Source organism: Vidua chalybeata, chromosome 10 (genome assembly GCF_026979565.1).
Source record: "Vidua chalybeata isolate OUT-0048 chromosome 10, bVidCha1 merged haplotype, whole genome shotgun sequence".
NCBI classification, from domain to species: Eukaryota; Metazoa; Chordata; class Aves; order Passeriformes; family Viduidae; genus Vidua; species Vidua chalybeata.
Window position 1 is genome coordinate 19,777,678 of NC_071539.1, and position 20,052 is coordinate 19,797,729.

The following is a 20,052-nucleotide window of genomic DNA, read 5'->3' on the forward strand; positions in this document are numbered from 1 at the left end:
GCATGTTGCCTTTTCTCCTTCCTCAGCCATTTGTTCTCACTAAGTTTCTGTGGCTTTATGATATATTTGGTTGTCCAATGTTTTTTTATCCTTTTTTTTTAACCTTAAAAATGAGTTTAAAACTTTTTTATTTTTTTGACTGAGGTCAGAAGCTGAAAATTGCTTGCAAGGTACATGTGTATAAAAAAAAAGAGGAGAGGTCTATTTCTGCATTTTAATTGTATCTCATATCAGAGATAACTGAATCTGAGATAATTGCCACATCACTGCTCAGATGTAATGAGTATTTATAAAATGTTCATCCCTCTAAACCATTATCTTAACCAAGGTGTCAGAGTTTTGGTTTGGCTCTTTCCCTGTCCAGGACTTAGCACTCCAGACACATTCCCCTTTCAGAGGGCAAGATTGAGAGATCTCAAATTCCTGTTCTACTTCATAGCATCTTTTTTGTTTTGAGTGCTCAAAGATGTTTTCCTCCAGGTATGACTGTTCAGAAAAACAGAACTGTTACAGTTTTAGCTTATGGCAGACCAGAATGATCTTCACACTGATGGATACAGTGGGTTTGAGAATATATTCAGGGCATGAGCCTGTCCTGAGGTAATGTTTTGTCAGTACTGGCAAATAAGGTAAAACTTGCCAAATCTAGATGGCATTGTCATTTTTATGGAGAAGATGCTTCTGTCTCCTTCCTAGGTGTTCCTTTGCCTGCTACAGAGTAAATAGGATCATGCTGACATGGGAATTCCAAGTTACATGGGAATTTCACTGTGCGAAACAAGACATGGCAAAAAGGGAGAAGGGGTTATTGGATGACAGTTTGGTGAGGAAGCACAAACCAGTCAGCACAGGGAAATAAAACCTAAACCAAACCAGAGAAAAATCCTTCTCCCTGCACCCTAAATGTTTTACCCTAAGGATGCAAAATGTACTTATTAGGTGACAAGGAAATGCATTAGGTATGTTTGAAAAAACAGTCAGAAATTGCTGGTGTCACTTAAAGGCATAGAAAAAAGAGAAGGCAAAAAGTTGCATAATTTAATTTACGTGAGTTTGACCTTTCTATGAAGTTTAAAAGCACACGCTGCTCCCTTCCCTGCAGAGCTGTGCCTCATAATTCATTCAGGCAAAGGTGTTGGGACAGGAACTCTTTGAGAAGCACAGGAGTCACAGATCCATAAAGCTACATCTCAGAATCCATGTCATGCCTTCAAACAATAAATTCCTTGGCCTGGCAGGAGCACTGGGTATTCAGCCTACTAGCAGGTTATTGGAATAGATATTTAAATAGCCACTGTGCACAGGAGCATTTAGGAATGGGAGTGCTGTGTGCAGCCCCTCCCATGAAGGGGATATGCAGTGAGCATTCACCAGAACTTTTGGAAGTTGGCTCTGAACTCTTGTTTTTCTAACCCTTTTTCTTTTATGGGGTCCTAATCAGCTCCAGAGATGAGAATCATAGAAAAAAAGAAGTACAAAAGATATTTTTGTCCAGTTGTCATTATAATTGCATCTTCAGAATGTTTCTAAACTGATAGGCAGCCCAAGAGATGGGCCCACTTCTGTCCAAGTGGAGTAGTGTGGTCCTGTGCAGCTGCTCCATTTCCTGTCCCTTGGGTGGTGGGAGTTTGAGCTTCCATCCCACAGAAAGCCTAAGGCAGTGAGTCACCCTTGTTTCTGTCCTTGTTAGAAAGTTTTCCTCCCAGCCCAACCTATTGACTGAAATTTCTGTATTTTTCTGTTCATACTGGTTTGCCTGTTGAGTAATACCACTGTCTTCTGATGGTTATCTGCAGTTCTGGCTGTCTCAGAACAGGGTGTGAGAAGCAGCACCTCCAGTGGTTAGATTGAACAAGCAGGTGCAATGAGAGTAGTCAGGCTCCTGTAGGAGCTTCCAAGAAGCCTTGAAGCAGTTCCTGCTCTGCTGGTCATCCCCAGGTCATGCCTTGATCTGAGTCAGCACTGGCAGTGCTGTAGGATGTGAGCATCCAGGGCACTGCACGTCAGCCAGGTTTGCTTAGAGAGCTTTCAGTTCAGTTGTGATTAACCTCGTGAGTTTGTGATTAAACACACTGAAAGAACCCGTGAGCTGGAGCTGAAGCTGACAACCACTCCAGCAACCCTGAGGAGCACACTGCTCTGCACCTGACATTTCCCAAATATCCATCTGAGACTCTGTGACTCACGTGCTGAATACTTTTGGCCTTAATCACAATTCCTGTGTGTACTTAGGCATGAAAGGTACATTGAAGTGGCACTTGGAGTGGTGCTGGTAAAATCTGTTTCCTGACACTGCTGTGGTTTGTCCTAAGGTTTATGGGCATGTCTTGTCAAGACAAAATTTCAAAAGGAAATGCAGAATTTCTTATCTGTGCCCCTTTTGTCAAATCCTTTCCGAAGTTGCATCATGGAGGATCTCTTTACCCAGAGTAGGAACTTAGGCTGTGAATTGTGCTGCGAATATTTTCACCTTGTAGATCTTTCTTTGCATTTTGTGCTGAAAAGAGAGTTAAAATATTTCATGTCTAATATCTGTAAATGCCATGTTAGTTTTCATCTCTGTACTGGACTAGATTCTATTCCTTTCTAGAAGCATTTGGCAAGTAATACAAGCTTACATCACTGATTTATAATTAGGATAATTAATAATTCATTCATTATTCCAGAAACACTTCCAGTGCAGGTATAATTAGTATTTATATGTTCTTGTGCCATCCAGAAATAATGTGTATTTTCAAAAACATAAACAATTCATAGTGACCAGAAGCTAAAATGTATTTAACTGTATAAAAAAATTAGAAGAAAAGAATGACAGTTTAATAACAAGCTATTACCACATTGAAAGCAAAAGTACAAAGATTTTTTTGGCTGTATTGTGTTTGATACAGCATTGTATGGGCTTGGAGTCCATCTTAGTGATTCCTGCAGCAACACAAGTGATTCTGATCAGTGATAGTTACCTGGAAGGTGTTGTGGAGTGGGAAGTGGTGTCTCACAACTTCCCCTGCTTCTCCAGCAGCTTGAGTCTGTTTGCTGGTCTCACATGCCTTATCTTTGATTCTGTCTTATTTTCAATTATACTGGAGGTGTTAAATTCTTACTATACTAAATCTCCTAATAAGTTGAATAGCTTCTTCTTTCTTTCTTTCTTTCTTTTTTTAATTAGCAGCTTGGACTGAGTGTCTGTAGTGCTGAGGGATCCCTGAGAAGGCTTTTTAATCAAGAAGCAGATTTTCACTGTCTGCCTAGGGAAGCTTGAATGCACTCTTAGAGAAAACATGATTTTTCCTGCTTTTTGGCTGGCTGTGCTGCATGATTAAATAGTTGTTGACATTTAGGTTCTTTTTGGGATTGCCATTAAATCCTTCCAAAATCCTTTACAGTTAGTAAATTTATAAGGTGGTGAAGTAACTTACTTGGATGTGAGGACTTGGGCTGTCATCCCCTAGTAAGAATGTCTTCCTCACTACTTTGTGTTGCTGCAGATGTGGCTCCACATTTTTTATTGATTTATATTTACTAGTCTTTTAGGTTTTTCCTGTAAGTCTTGCATTTGTCCACCTATATTTTGCTTTTTAAATTGTTTAAAAGTAACTCCACATAAGAGAACATATATATATGTAACTATAGTAATAGTTTTAACTAAAACTTGTCTTCATTATGGTTGCCTTTCCCATAAGGAATGCGGTTTTTAACCTTTGAGTGTGATATTTAGCACATTGGTCCTTACACTACTTAAGCCTGTTTGAGAAATCCCTAGTAGGAGCAACTTGTTTGATGCCCTGCCCTGCTCCTAATGCAGCTTGTCTCCATTGTGGATTGCCCCTTACCTTGCTTCTGAGGTTACAGAGGCTTCAGGAAGCTGGACAGACCAGGTTTACTGATGCTGTTGGGAAGTCGTTAAAATTAATGTTTCTCCTAGGTAGAGAGAGACAGTGGCAGTGGTTTGGTGGCATTCACACAGGTGTACCCCTCAGGTTATTGCATTAAATGCATTACATGCTTTTTATGCTTTCCTGCTGTTGCAGCAGTACAGTTTCCTCCCTACAAGCTGAATTCAAACACTGAGACGTGCCTGGAGAAGTTCCCCTGGCCTTGTGTGATGCTGAGCTTGGTTCGTGGTCCCTGTAGGACCTGGGGTTCCAGCTCAGGGTCTGCAAAGTCAGGGGCAGGACAGAGGCACTGGATCAGCTGGGACAGCCTGCAGGAGGGAAGTACATAGCTCCAGTATGGAGTCACCAGGGGGCTGCTGCTTTGGGTTAGGGCTATGAACCTCTGCAGTGTCTTGACCAGAAGAGTGAGGGCATTTTATTTGTATTTTGTAAAATCGATTACTTTCAGAACAGTGCAGTTTTTCGTTTTTGCAATTATTCTCTTGCTTGAAGCTTGAAATTTTTCTTTCCTTCCCATAAATTAAATTTCATTTTGGGGCTCTGTTGGTCTGGTTTAGAATGAAATTGATGTTTATTACTTTTCCAAGAAGATTTTTTTTCATAAAAATACAAAACAAGGGTCTCAATTACAAGCAAGTTCCAGTGTTTGCAAAGCATCAGACATTCCCTTCTTCTTTGCAGTGACTCTTTATGTTCTTCTTGTATTACAGCTGAAATTTGGGACTATGAGGCAGTGCCAGCTGGAGTGGCACAAGTGATTTCTCATGGTAACAGATGTCCCAGAGATGGAATTACTGAAGGGACAGATGGCCCCCATCCCTTTTCCCGTTGTTTCAGTATTAGTAAAGATGCCATGCTCCATGTCAGGCAGGCAGGAAAGTGCCAATCAGATGGAAAGCATTTCCATCATGGTCTCCTTAGGTGACCTCTCCGGTTTCCTGCCACCCCTCCTCACTAAGCAGCTGATAAGTCTGCCTGAGATATCTTTGCTGACTTGCCACAGTTGGAATGTAGGATAAAAGCAAGAAAATGGGAAGAAACCAATGCTGAAGTACAAAATTCTCATGGGTTTTGTTGTAGGAGTGTTCATGGGGGGTATAAAATGAGATCTCTTCATGTAGCAAATTCCACTGTGCTCCTCTGGAGGAGGAGGTGCCTTTGGCTAAACCAAATAGCTTCTCCCACCTTGCAATGGTTCTGCACCTCGAGCTGGAGACAGGGCGGCAAAGCAAGTGTCAGTGATGCTGTTTCAGAAATGATTGCCCAGAGGTTTGTGGCTTGGGTTCACAATTCTTTTTGAAAAGAGAAAGGTTAAAGATGGAGTAATAGACTAAGAAGCAAACTTGGGTGAGAATTTCTTTACGTAGAGGAAGTGCAGGAGCATATATAAACACTGAAATTACTAGATCAGTGAGTTCAAGGATGTAGAGGAACAGAAAATCAGTGAGATGGCAGTAAGAACAGTGACAGGCCTCACATAGTGTGGTTCATGACAAGTAAAAGCAGAATATTATAGCTATGGGAATGAGAAGTATATGTGTCTGTAATCTGGCTAATCCTTGTTCTTTTCTTTTTCTATATTAGTGATGCTATTGCTGAGATTAGAGCTGTCTGTATTGAAGAAATTGGTGTCTGGATGAAAATGTACAGTGATGCCTTCCTGAATGATAGTTATTTAAAATACGTTGGTTGGACACTACATGACAGGGTGAGTATTATGTATTCCCACACACAGCAGAGTGCACTGGAGGCAGCTGCTGCTGTGCTGCCCAGCACAGCAGCATCCTTGGCTTACAAAGAGATTGTTCTGTTTCCTCACCTGGTATCCTTCAATCAGGTCACTTCCAGGTATTAAATTAGGAGGCAGTACTCCCAGTCTGCTTGGTCCATGTGCTTTTCATGTGGTCAGTCTCTGATGAAGTATCTTGACAGAAATTCTTCCATGGGGCTTTTTTGTTGTTTACAAGAGAAAAGAAGTCTCCTCAGAGCACCCCTGAGAGCCTCTGTGTCTGAAGCAGAATGGAAAAGGAATTTCCATGTTTCCATTTACATAGCCCAAAAGTTAGAGGGAAAAAGGAGATCTCTGGGTCCTCAATAGACACCATTGGTTCCAGAACCAGTGGAGTGCTCATCAGTTCACTTTCTCTTCCTTGAAGAATCTTTTCAAGGTTCTCTTTAGCTTTTTCTTCAGAAAATTGTTGAAACACTCCAGAGCCACTGCACTGTGTTTCAGTGAATGCTGGACATGGAAACGCAGCCATGGCAGTGCCTGGAGGGACAGAGCTGCTGCTCTGTGTCCCTTGTTGGTGACATCACTGTGCCTCACAAGCTGCCACGCTCCAGGAGAAGACATCATTGTTCAAGTTAGCATACCAGTGGGGAGGTCAGCTCAGGTTGGAGGATCAGGATTTAAGCTGTGTGGAGGGCTTTGTTTTACTAGGACTTATAATTTAAATAAATTATTCCTTGAATAATTGCAGTGGATATTTGGGAGCACATTCTAAACCTTGTAGAACATTTCCACAAAGTAGCACCTCCAGAATGTAGTGGAGTTGCATTTCACAGCTCTCAGCTCCCTCCTAGTGTCTTTGAAGTCCATCAATTTCTCACATCACTCCCTTTACCCATCTGTGGAATCTCACACTCTCATCTGTCACATCCAGCAATTTCTCATGTCATGTGCAGTATTTTCTCACACCCTCTTCAGTTAGTTTAACTCAGGGCAGGGTCTAGTCATCTACCTGCAGCCTTAACACATATTTATTCCTCAGCTATTTTAAAATTAACGTGTTCTTTCATAGCAGAGAAATTTTGAATTACGGTGTTAGGGTAAAAAAATGGACCATTTGAACCAGGCACAGTAGAATTCTATCAGACTTGCTCTTCCTCTCTTTTGTAAGGTTTTTTGTTGCAGGCCACAGAAGTGCCTTGGGGTTCTAAGTCTTTAAATCACTAATGTGTTTAATGTCCCAGGCCACCTGGTAGGTGGTGGGGTTTTATTGATGTTGTGGATGTGTCATCTACAGAGTGAGACAGACTGTAGGCAGAATGGGGAAGAGTCTGGGGCAGGTGTCAAAGGATAAAAAGGGAGGGAATGGAGAGAGAGGGAGGACATTTTGGGAGGCACAGAGAGGAGGGTGGAGGTGCAATAGGAAGAATATATTGGAAAAAGCTGGAGTAAGAGCCAACTGAAAATGCAAAGACTCCAGAAGTACTTAACAGCTCCAAACAACTCCAAAATCCCTTAACAGCATGGTTTTCATTGGCACCGCCTGAAAAAACTGCCAGCTGGTACCCAAGTTTCTTGATTTTGCTTTGCTTTGATCAGGAGATAATTTTTGCTGTAATTGGTATTTTAAAAAATGAAGGCTGAGGCAATAGCCATAAGCTATTTCCACTTCACATGAACAGCAGTCACCCCAAAATTATTAACTTCTCTGGAAATTTACTGCTGCAAAAAGGAGACAGCAGTGCAGGAGATTCCAGAGCAGTTTCATATTCTACTTCAGAAGACATACAAATTAAACTACAGGGAAGAACAGTTCTTACATTTCTTTGTAGTAGCTCCAATGTAGTCTTTCAGAGGTAGAATACAGAAGTTTAGTTCTCTAACTTGGAAAATCCTTATATTTTGTATGTTAATCATGTCTCCCAGATTTCACAAAATGTCTATAGGGATTTTTTTTTTATATAGATTCGCATTTGAATGTGGCTTTCAAGTTTTGCCTTTCTCTGCTTTTAAGCATCTTTTTTTCCTGTGTATCTGGGAGCATAAATTTAAAGTGTGTAAACTGTGATATAATTGCATTTAAAAACTCTCTTGAAAATAAGAGTGTTAAATTAGACTGTTCAGTCTTAATTTTCACCTACTTCATTGATGCGTGGAATTGTTTTGAAACCGTAATTATCTCTAGATACTTGGACAGTCACGGTTCTTAAAACAAGTTCCTAACACATAAGAAAATGCTTTTTCCTTCTTTGCATTCCTCTTACTTCGCTTATTGTCTGTTTCTGTGGAGAGGATGAACCCAGGGTGCTCTGGAACAGATGTTCCTCTTGTGCTTGACCTCCTAATGAATGAATGAATGAATTAGTTAAATAAGTTCATCTCTTAGTTTATTAAGTCTCTTGCCAGACTTCCTGTCCATCCCTGCTTGCAGCTTTTACGCTGGCATAAGTTTCTTAAGAGTCACCCTAACCTGAGCATTCTCACCCAATTACTTCCTTGCTGGGAAGGTGTTTGGGGTGTTCAAAGCTCTTGTGAGCTGGATGATTCTCACAGTTATGAAGAACCATCTCGTGTGTGGTGTGTTGAGTGTCAGTGGCACATTGCTACTCCTCCACTCTAGACTGGAGAGCATCCACACACACCTTCACCCTGCCCTTCTTTGCTTCCTGTCCAGCTCACTGCCCTTTAGGCTTCCAGGGCGTTCCTGCCACTCACCTCCACTGACGTTGTTTTAAAACCTTCTTACCAGGATTAGCAAGCTGATGTACAGGAGCTCTTCCCTCTCCAAAGAGGTGAATTCCATCCTTGACCAACAGTTCAAAAGACAGAGAAAGTCCTCCTTCATCATTCTTCTGCCATAGGGGCAGTCATTTCCAGGGTTGGCCTCTGTGTCTCTTAGTCCTGCTCCCAGCCAGAGGGACCAGATGTAACATAGCTTTTCTCTCTCTCTCTTCCTCACCTGCTCCTGCAGTCCCTTTTCCTCAGATCTGGTCCAGGACACTTTGGTTAGGGCCTGGCTGCAGTCTTCTGGCAGGGCATGCGAGGAGCCATACAAGGAGCCCGTGCTCAGGGTGTGGTTCCTGCCTGCCTGGCTGCCTTTGATGGCTTGAGCTTTACAGAGAGCCCAGTACAGGGCCTGGACGAGCTCTGCAACCATGGATCCACAGAGTTTGGGGAAGTCTCCAAGGGCTTTGGGCTCTATGGGCCCAAACAATCTGAGCCTGCTCTGCACAGGTCTTGGGTCCCATCGTGGGTGAGTTTTACATTTGGCTGTGTGCTCACAGGTGGGACAGGCTCCAGTGCAGCTGTAACTAAAGCTGCTGCCTTACTGTGCCTTACAGTGTTCATGCAGGCCAGAGCTAGCCTGGTCCTGATCCTCTGGGGCTCAGCAAGCTGAGGCCATCAGAGGCCCATGTCCTGTGAGTGGTGATGACTCCAGACATCCTGGGCATTTATGAGCATCACAGAGCAGAGGAGGACGCCATTTCTGGTACTGCCACACAGGTGCTATTAAAAAAAAAAATGTCAAGCAGCATTTCTCTGGGCTTTTTTAGCAGTTGATCAAATCCATGTAATTTTTCTTCAAGAAAGTTCTTTTCTGTACCTTGAAAGATCTTATGTTAGATCTCTTGAAATGTAGCTTATATCTCATTGACTTTCTCTGCAGTGGTAGTCAAAAAGATCCCTAGAAGAGAACTCAGAGACTCCTCATGGATACAGAGAGATGATTTCTCAAGAACAATTGTACTTCATGGAAGTTCTTCTGAAAATCCAACTTCTGTGCTGCTTTTGTCTTCTATTTCAAATTTTGAAATAGGTGTGAAGGAGGAAAGAAACTGTAAAATTTGGATTTATATCTTCTGGTTTTTATGTCAGTCTGTGAATGTTCTTTCAGTTTTTAGTGTGATCACTTTTTAAGTACAGACTGGATTCTGGAATAGATAGTTTCAGAAGTGAAGCCCTCTGGGTATGGAGTTTTATTTATGAAGCTCAACAGTTCATTTTAGTTCTTCAGCAACTTAAGGCCTTAGACTTGGTAGTGTCTTCATTTTCATAAAAGTAAATTGACACTGCAGTGAACTCTACAGAGTATATTTGAGTAGATTTGTGTTTATAACCTTTTCCCTATCCACAAATATTTTTCAACAAATTTTCCACCTGCAGCACAGGGGCTCCAGTCCCTCTCTTCATCAGCAGATGAAGACACAAGCCTTGATCCACAGGCCCTGTCCTGTGACACCTCCATTTCCTGCTGCAGCCCACCAGACCAGAGCAGTCCCCAGCAGTTGGGAATGAGCTGCTGCCACCAGCACAGCTCAGGCACAGAGACACAAGCCACCCTTCTTCCCACAGGCTCCTTGGGCTGTGGCTCAGATGTGTTGTTCCTGTGGCAGCAGCCTGCTCCCCACTGGAGGATCTCTCACACCTTTTGCATCCTTCAGCCTGTGCTATCCTGTTGTGAGGGATGGAGTGTAAAACATGTGGGGATAACAAATGCAATGTGTGTGCCCTGTGTCCCTGTCCTCGGAGCTAGCTGAGTTGCTGAGCCTGTGCCCAGTCATTTTGAGCCCCTGTGCACTGATTGTGAGCATGAGCTGTCAGCCACGGGCGTGTGGGCTCCTTCCTGAAAGACAAACAGCCACACTGCCTGCACCAACCACCTGGAGATCCTACATCCTTACTTTGGATTTACTTGCTACATTCTTTTTGTGGAGTCACTTGAAAGAGAAGCACTAACAGACATATAAGTGATGGGACATTAATTCTTTCTGTATGCAGATAGGAACAAATTTAACATTGTAGGTGACTGCATGTGGGTTTTGGTTTTTAGCTAAATTGCAAATTGGCTTTGGTCATTTGCATAAAATTTTAAATGTACATTAAACAAATTACAGTATTATGTTTTTTAATATTCATGTGCATTTGGTTGAAGTATGCTGACAGCTAATCTCAGTGTTTTTTATTTAGCAAGGTGAAGTGAGGTTGAAGTGTTTGAAAGCTCTTCAGAGTCTGTATACCAACAGAGAGTTGTTTCCCAAACTGGAGCTGTTCACTAATAGATTCAAGGTAAGAAGAAATACAGTTTTTGGAAGGAGGACAGAAAGTAAAAGTGTCCTTATCCTGTTGCGGTCTTTGAGTCACATCTATTAAGAATAAACTCATTAGTTTGTAACAAGGCTTGTAACTGCACTACTGAAACTGTGTTACTGAATGCTGAAATTAAGCCAAATGCATTTCCCAGGGTTTATCTTGGAAGATTTGTCAGACTTAACTAGGATGATTATTTGTCTGTATGTATTATTTATAGTTTATATATTGTCCTTATTCAATCTGTCTGTACTTACTTAATTTTATATTTATGAATTTAAAAGATGTATACTAACACAATCTAAAATATAGCTGAAAGTAGCAGCCTATAATGAAAGATTGTTGCACAGCTTTTTTAGCTCGATGTGTGCTTGTGTTTGGAGTGAGAGTCACTTGGATGTGCACCACAGTCCTACACAGTGAACTGGCCTCACTGCAGAACAGGAGTTCACACTGTGCTTCCAAACCCCTTGAGCCAGATTAGTCCTTCAGGAGACAAGTGCTGGGGGGAATATTTCATGGGTTTTTTATTAGAACAAACTTTTTGTGTAATAATCTGGATAAGAATGTGGCTGTTAATTCACTTTGTGGTCTGACTGCTTTATTGTACAAGTGAACTGTCTGGAGAGATGGGTGTGGAAACACTGTCCCTGCTCTTGTTTGGGTGCCTGGTGAGGAGAGTGTTCAGGCACTGGCACCATGTTAGCTGCTCCCTTTCCCTGTGGCTTTTGTGTTCTGCAGAACACACTACTGTGGGAAAGGCTACCCCCAAGGAAAAACTCATTTATCTCATTTAAATCTTTATTAGAATGCTGATGAAAAAATTTGTTTAGAAAAGAAACAGAGCTGACTGGTTTATTTTAACTTAAATCATTATTATAATGCTGATAAAAAATTCTGTTTAGAAAAGTGGAAATTTAAATATTTATAAATACTGTGCAGAAGACTTAAACTTCTCCTTGTAGATTTTCCCTGTATGTAAACAATTTATAAAAACATGATAATCAGCCTTTTACCACATTCACTTGAGATGCAGAAAAAAGATTCTTAACCTGCAATAAGCCTAGATATTAAGGAAGGCTTTTTTCCAAAATGGTAATTATATAATAGAGCAGACTCTTTATTAATAGTCTCCTTCATTTAAGATAACAGTCTTAAAGGGCAGATTAAATAAATGTCTGCCAGAAATGAACTAAGTATAGTTGACTAAAGTAGGAGATAAAACTCGATCATTTTAAGAAACCAGTTTAGGACCTGCATTCTACTAATTTTATAATGCCAGTTTCTGGGACTGTTGCAGTAAAGACAGAATTTCCTCTCATAGGAGAGAACCTGGCAAACAGGTTCAGACCTCAAACTTATTCTCTAATGCCTCCATAAGTCTGGTTTGCTTTATCCTCACAGGACAACCAGAAAAATGGACCCTCCAACTCTGCTGATTTTCCTGTTCCCTCTATGCAGATTTAGATTTGTTTATATATGCTTCTTCTGTAATTCCATTTATTTTTAAAATGACCACTAAAGCTCTCACAAGCTTTTATCTACTTCTCTTCACTAAGAAATGTGCTGGATGCTTCTTTGTCATGATCCCATAATTTGTAAGGGAAAAGACTGCTTTGAGGCTGAACTCTCCCAAGCACCTGCAAAACTTTCAGGACAATTGGAGACATTTTGGGCAATAGTTACTCTGTAATGTACTCCAGAAAACTACAGGGACATGAAACCTCTAAATACATCCTGCTTTTCACAGCACAGACAGTTCTCTTAAAGGAAGCTAGGCTAGCCTGTGCATTGCTGCTTGGCTTGGGATGGCACAAGGAATTTTCATTTCTGTCAAAGAGGTTCAGAGGGAAGGGAGCCTTGCCAGGAATTAATCTTTCTTCTGTCCCATAAAAGCTGGTTTTACTACAGAAATCTCTATCTTATGAAATAAATAAGAGGAAAATGTGTGCTCAAAGTCTCTGTGAGCCTAGAGAACAAATTTGTTTAACATAATGATTAATCCCTTTCAGTTTCTGCCACATCAAGAGAACAAAAAGCTGGCATGGCCTAAATGCCTGTACTTGGATTTACAGCTGTGCTGTCAGGGATGTGGCCTTTGGCACCAGGATGGAGCAAAGTTCCAAATTAATGCTTTTTGAATCTCTGATACATTAGCTAAATGTCTTGCCACCACAGACTCTACCACCACCTCTTTGAAAAATAATTGACCTAACTGCCATTTTCAGTTCCATGGCTACTTATTTATACGTCTTCATCAGAATTTAATCAACCTGCACAGTTCAGCTGGTATTCAGTTCCATCCATTCAAACTGAGAGAAATCTCTCTAGAGGTCTTCTAGCTGTTTAAAGAATAAATTAATTTGATCCAGAGTGCCTTGTGCTGGTGTGTTAATATTTCACCTCCTTCCAGAGAGCTGTGACAAGGATGTGATCCTTCCCTTTTTCAAAGAAAAATGCCTGTTCTTTCCAGCATTTGTAAGAGTAGGTGATATGCTGGAAAATAAGCTTCGTCCATAAAAACAAAAATTTGTCCATCAAAGAGAAGACTTTTTGTTTTCCATCAAGAAGTCCTGTCTGATACAGACATTAACTGACCCCATATGGAAAAGCTGTGAATTAACTCCTCTGCAGTCAGGGCCAGAGGTCCTCATCCCTCACCCTGTGCTGTCTCCACAGCCTGGGAGCACAAGGAGAGATTGGCTCTTCAGTCTGCCTTGTTCACAACCTAACATAGAATGGAAAACTGATCTTCAGAGACATGGAGAATTCGTATTTCAGCTTAAAAATCCAGCCTGTGCCCTGTTCTGCTGCTGTACAATGGCACAGGGAATCTCTGTAAAGGCAAATTGAGCAGATGGGGGTTGGAACTTCCTGAGCTACTGAAGTTACACCTTCAGAGGCACTGAGTGTGTGGGTCTTTCTGGGAAGGCTTTTGGGGCCTGGCCTGGCAGGTGCCACCACTCAGACATCTCCCCAACCAGGGCAGAAAATGACACATCCATGCTGTTTATTTTAAGCCTGATATTTTTGAGGGAAATTGAGAGAACGGTCTTTAAGGATAAGGAAACCTTCTCATGTCAGTTGGTTTCAAAGTCCGAAAGGACTCCAGATTCAGAGGGTACCTCCTGCTCTGTGGACAGGAGAGGGGATTCCCTCCCTAAGGTATCCTGGAGTGCAAGATAAACTCTGAGGGAATACCTTAAATTCTACTGAGACATTCAAGATCAGTATCTCTGGCTGTTCTTTCTCTTGGTGCTGTTACTGCTGTTCCTTGGCCGGGACCTTAGGAAAAGTTGACAGCAGTTTTTTTGTCTTGTCCGTAACAGAGTGTCCTGTGCGGAAAGTTGTTTCTTTGAGTGTCTTCATGGACTTCTCACAGTCTTTAAAACTGTTTAGAGCTACATGAAATGTATCAAATTCCCCAGGAACTTCATAATGATTGATAGAGGCTCCTTCAGTCACAGTGACAAAAAGTGTCTCTGCATTCCTGATTTTGTTGGGAAGTAACACCTGAGACAGGCACGATGCATTTTTAAAGTACTGATCTGAAATTTCTGTATCGGAATAAACATCAGTTGCTTGATGTTCTCCTTCAGCCCTTAAATGCATGGAATAGTAGAGAAGAAAGGTGAAAACCTTTATTTTGACCTGGTTTGTTCTGGTGGCTTTCACTGTTGTTGCCTTACACTTCCCTTGTTTCTTTTCCAGTCCCTGATTACTATTTTTCCATATCCCAAAATGTCATAGAGTACCTACTCATTCCTGAAGCAGGTTAAGCCAGCAAAATCAAGTTTGATTTTCAGATGGCCTGATTTCTCTTCAGTAACTTGCTCAGTCAGGCAAAGAGCACTGAGACATACTGCATTTTTATGGCTGGATGGAAATTCTCCCCAGATAGGAAGGACAACATACACCAATCACAGCTATTTTTGCCAGTAAGCAAATGGAACCTAAGGAGAAAGAAACCCTTAAAAGACTTCTCATAACTACAGGGAAGTAGAAGTTAGAAAATCATTAGATTTGATAGGAGAATGATGTGCTTGTCTCCACTAGAGAGTATGGGAAAACACAAAATCAACCCACGGAATTCCTCACTTTCCTGGGGAAGCTTTGTATTGTAATTCTTGAGATCTGTGTCAAACCTTGAGATGTAGCCAGGAAAAAGGTCACAACTTTACAGGCAGCCTGCAGATGCATGAATTCAGGTGTGATTTTTCTTCACAATATTTCCATTTATGCAGCATTCCTTCCTCTGAAATTACTTGGTTGCAGGGAAATGAAATGGGGAAGTTTTTCTGCTGTTGTTCAACCCAAGTATGTGACTTTTCAGGAGAGACCTGTTAAATTTTTAAATTAATTCAACCCAGAACAGTGCTGTAGCTCCCAAGTCTCCTCCCTACCTTTCTGGCAAACACACAAGGATAAGGACTGTTGAAGCACTTGTTCCTGTTCTTATACCACACAGCTAAGGGGTACATTAAAAGTTCAGGTAATATTGAGGGGCTCTCATTGTCAGCGTGCAGTTGAAACATCTTTCTCCCCAGAAGTATTTCTTTTATAACCTGTTGAATTTTCCATCTGCTGGCCTTGCTGTGTTTGTGCCTGTGACTGACCTCGAGTTGCCTTGCAGGACCGCATTGTGTCCATGACCCTGGACAAGGAGTACGATGTCGCTGTGGAAGCCATTCGATTGGTCACGCTCATCCTCCAGTGAGTGCTGCTCCAACCCCTGCACTCCCTTGGAAAATTCCCATAACCACTAACATTTGAGTGACTTGAGTGCTTTGCTTGTGTATTGAAGTGAATGTGTTACTTTACACTTAGTATGAAGGTGAGCTGAACATATAATGTGGACATGAAGCTAAAGGTAGATATCTTCTTTCATGGAAATACAAGAGGCAAAGCTTAAAAATGTGTGGATGTTTTGGCATCCACACATTAGTGCATCCATTGCGTGGAAAATGCCAAAGGGTATTTCTACCTTTTACCAAGGGCAGAACAACTGTCCTCCCAAAATTAGTGCCTGTGGGTTATGCTTGCTAGAGTAACTCCAGCAGTAACACAGATCCAGTGTAGAGTTGATTGATTTCCTGACACAGTTGAAAAGAGTCATGTAGTAGGACACCTACTTCCAGGCTTTTCCATGTGGGCATGCAATGGCTCCCCTGAGGTAAGGATCACCTCAGACATCCTCCCACATGCTGATGTGGATGGAACCAGCCTTTCCCCAGCAGCCTCGTGAGTGTGCACCTGGAGGGGCACTGCTAGGCTTTTATAATATATTTATTAAAAGCTGTATTAAAGAACACCTGGTTTACAAACAGAGATTAGCATTGTAATAGTAGCAAGAAATGAAAACGTGCATCTACTGTTATATTTTAAAAGTAAATATAACACATATGATCTGGAATGTTGTGTAGACCACTTACCTTCCCTGTATTATTAGCAATTTTTGGGAACACAATAAGTTTTAAGGTCAGAAATTACCCAGTACCCTTTTTTTTTTTTTTTTTTTTTGTCTGTTCCTGCTTTCTTTTTGGTTGCCTATTGAAAGCACAGGCAATGCTAAATGCATTTAGCACCAGAAGAGTCTGGGTCACCTTGAAGCACACAGGGCTGCTTATATTAATATTCTGGCAGGTAGGAACTCCAAAAAGGTGTCTGGAACAATCCTGGTGGGGAATGACCAATTAAAATTTATGTCTAGTATGAAGCCAAATGATTTAGAGTCCTGATATATAAATGGTTCTGGTGGATGCCAACTGAACAAGGATGGAGATAATATCCTGATTGTGACAGTGCTGGTATTTTTATATCATTTTTGCTACCATTCTGGGACAGGCTGCCCAGGGAAGTGTTCAAAAGTGGGGACATGGATTAGTGGTGAACACAGTGGGCCCAGGTTAATGGTTCAGTGTGCATGGAAGTCTTTCCCAACCTAAAGGATTCTGTGATTCCAGGTTTTTAGTTTATGATGTTTGATGAGTGTTTGGCATCTTGCAGTATGTGCATTGAAGTTTGTGTGATGATCTAAGGAATAAGCAGAGGAGGGTTTGTATGCAGTGATTCTGATCTTTTAATGATATTTATTTTATCTCTCTATTGATACAACTGGGAGAAGGAAATCAGAGAAACTTCCAGTCTTACAGGCCTTTTAAATACCTCTGTATTTTCAAGTTGAACCAAAGATCCTTGAAGTCCTTGTTCAACCATGTAGGATTTTGTGGGAAGTGAACCAACCTTGTAGCTGTCCCAAGTGAGCTGTGGGAGGTGAGGGGATGGAAATGAAACCTCTGCTGTAGTTCTGGTGTTATTGTGACTCTTTCAGTGGGAGTGAGGAGGCTCTGTCCAATGAAGACTGTGAGAATGTGTATCACCTGGTGTACTCAGCACACCGGCCTGTGGCAGTAGCAGCTGGGGAATTCCTCCACAAAAAGTAAGTCATCAGTTGCCCTGGAATAAGACCAAGTTTGTGAATACTTCCTAGAGAGGTAACATCAAAAAGAAAAGAAGCAGTGGAGTGAAATATTCCAATTTATCAAATCAGGTATTTCATTTAAACCAGAGACTTTATTCTCTTGTTTAAATAAGATCTGAGGACTTGAAGAAACTGATTATACATTTTTCTTGCTCTGCAATTCAGGTAACATTTCCTAACTCCTTGAGGGTTAAATATACAAAGGTTGCACAAACTTGTAAAGTTGGTTTAAGTCCTGCAGCACTTGCTGAATTCCTGGTGTGATAAGATATGTATATTTGGCTTGTAGTCTGTGGTGATCTACCTGATAAATCAACAGTCACAATTTTTAGCAAGTTTTAAGCCAGTTTATTTCTCTGTTGTGAACTTCGGAGGTTTTTATGTAGCATTAACTACAAAATTTGTTTCTAAACTCACTGCCTTCCCCTGAAAATATGCTGCATTATGGTTACATCTTTCATGTCCTCACTATGCCAAAGGACATGAGCCAGCTTTTCCATGGATGTGAGTCACACCACCTCAGTAACTGTGACCAGGGCATTGCCATATCATGGAAGTTAACCTCTTCTTTTTATTGTTTGCAGTTAAAAATCTTCCAGCAGGAATTTGATTTTTTCCCCTCATGGGTTGTGACACTAGAGTTTTTATTACATATATATATATAGGATTTATATTAGAACCCAGGTTATCTAATTTTTTCATGCCAAGATACAAGTAGGAAACAATACACAAAGATATCTGTTTTTCTTTGCAAGTGCTCTAATTTTCTATGGTTTATTAAGGATTTACTACTCCACATTGTAATTGTAAGCTTTCACTGGTGGATTTTTGGAATTCCAGCTTTGTGATCAAGCACTATCTGTTTCAAGGAATATATGTGCAGATCTCCGTTACCAACAAGACATTGTGCTAGTTACTGAAAAGGGTTAGGTTCTCATTAAAAATACTCCCTAAAATGCCTTTATTAATCAACATGTGGCAAAATACTTTTGAAAAATGCCTCAAAGGTAAATAAGGACGTACCTGCACCTCAGTGTTCTTAGGATAAAGACAAAACTTCATTCTGACTTCTTTTACAAGGTGTGTTCTGTAAATGTGTCTCAAGGCTAACAGCATGGAGACAAGATTATCCCATTCTTAACTAATTTTGTCTTGGTTTCTGCAAAGAAAATCTTAAATTAGTTAGAATCTGTTTCAGGCACTTGAGGTGTGATTTATCCCACCTATTTTAATACATTTCACTATCACTTTCTCGGTGATAATCATCAGACATGCTCTCTGTACTTAGCAAAGGAAAGCAAATAGTACAGAGGATATAAAGGATTACCAAATACAGAGGATCACTGGCTCAACCCTGAGGTGCAGGTTATAAGGTATCTAAGCACCTGCAGAGATGCTAATTGCTTATGTGTTAAGATAAGCAGGAAGGATGAGGTGATGTTTTTAACTAAAATACAACAATTTGTGTGTAACTTGTCCTTCTCTTCAGTAAATTACAGCAGTGAAATCAGAATTCTGTGTTTCACGTGTTAATCTGCTTTGTGATTTCACTGTAAAAGCCAGGAACAGTCTTCAAACTTCTCAAAGTAAAATAGTCATTGCTGTAACAGTAATACTGGCACATCTGAGGTCTCTTGGAAAATTTGAACATTGAGAGGAGTTTGGCATGCGACCATGCATCAGGGAACTCAGTGCAGAGTGTGTCACTCACCTTTAAAACCCAAAATAATGAGTAGGAGCTGTTTTTCTTTGATGCTGCTCCTGGTACCTGAGGTTGGCTGTTTGATGTATGTCAGGTTTGTTGTGTACCATGTCCCAGCCAAAGTGATACAACCTTAGCTCTCAGTGCATTGGTGCAGTAGGTGCTGCCTCCATTGCAAGACTGGATAAGTTATAAATGCAAAACTGTACAAATGATGCAAATACTTGAAACTGTGCAAAACTTTCAATGTAAGTAGGTTTTGGAGAACTTTTTCCCCGTGTGAAATTCTTCCAGCCTTGTGAACTCAAAGACTGAAGACAAATTCATCTTTTCAGACAGGCAGAAGTTATGGCCTCTTTCCCTTGAAAGAAATAGCTTGAGATACTTGCACTGTTTTATGAACAAATTTACTATATCAAGAATGAATGCTCATCATATTCTTGCAGAAATGAGAATTGTTGTGATAGCCATGGGCTCCTTCTGCTTATTTTCAGGCTGTTCAGCAGACATGATCCCCAAGCTGAAGAGGCTCTAGCAAAGAGGAGGGGGCGAAATAGCCCAAATGGAAACCTTATTAGAATGTTGGTTCTTTTCTTTCTTGAAAGTGAGGTAAAAAAGTAATTTTTAACCTTTAAATGTTTAATAAAACCTGGAACTTAAGTAGTGATTTATCAACATACAGTAATAAATTGTCTTCCTCTTTTTTTATATTTTCAAAAATACCATAAACCCTTTTCCCTGCCCCTCCATTTCCTTGTCCATTAAGGAAATTGATCTGAAAATCTTCATGGTTTATTTAACTCATGCATGTCCCCACTGTACTGACACTGCATTGCTGGTGCTGTGGTGGCTGCCAGGCTGCATTGCTGCACACAAATGGAAATGATTCTTTGCTTACATAACCATGCAAGAATACCTCTGGAGTTATTTTTTGTGGAGTAAAATAATTTGAAACAGGCCAGAACAAAAACTGCATAATCTCTCCAATTCTGATCAGAATCATAGATGAACTCCATGGGAAGAACCTGAGGGTCCTTACCTCAGAGCAGAGTCAGCTGTGAGATGAGATGAAGTGAGGTCTCTCAGGGCTATATGCAGATGAATCTTGGAAACAATGGAGGTTGAGGAAAACAAGCATAGATGTGGTGACATGATGTGT

The 20,052-nt window shown here is 40.9% G+C and overlaps 1 protein-coding gene across 2 annotated transcripts in view; it reads left to right on the plus strand.

Moving 5' to 3' along the window:
* Positions 1-20,052, plus strand: part of STAG1 (stromal antigen 1) — a 165,017-nt gene that overhangs the window by 105,183 nt on the left and 39,782 nt on the right. For both annotated transcript variants that reach the window (XM_053952242.1, XM_053952241.1), the window contains 5 exons: positions 5,478-5,601; positions 10,591-10,689; positions 15,344-15,423; positions 17,042-17,149; positions 19,388-19,502. In XM_053952242.1, the coding sequence (XP_053808217.1) occupies positions 5,478-5,601; positions 10,591-10,689; positions 15,344-15,423; positions 17,042-17,149; positions 19,388-19,502 (526 nt within the window). The remainder of the gene's footprint in view (positions 1-5,477; positions 5,602-10,590; positions 10,690-15,343; positions 15,424-17,041; positions 17,150-19,387; positions 19,503-20,052) is intronic.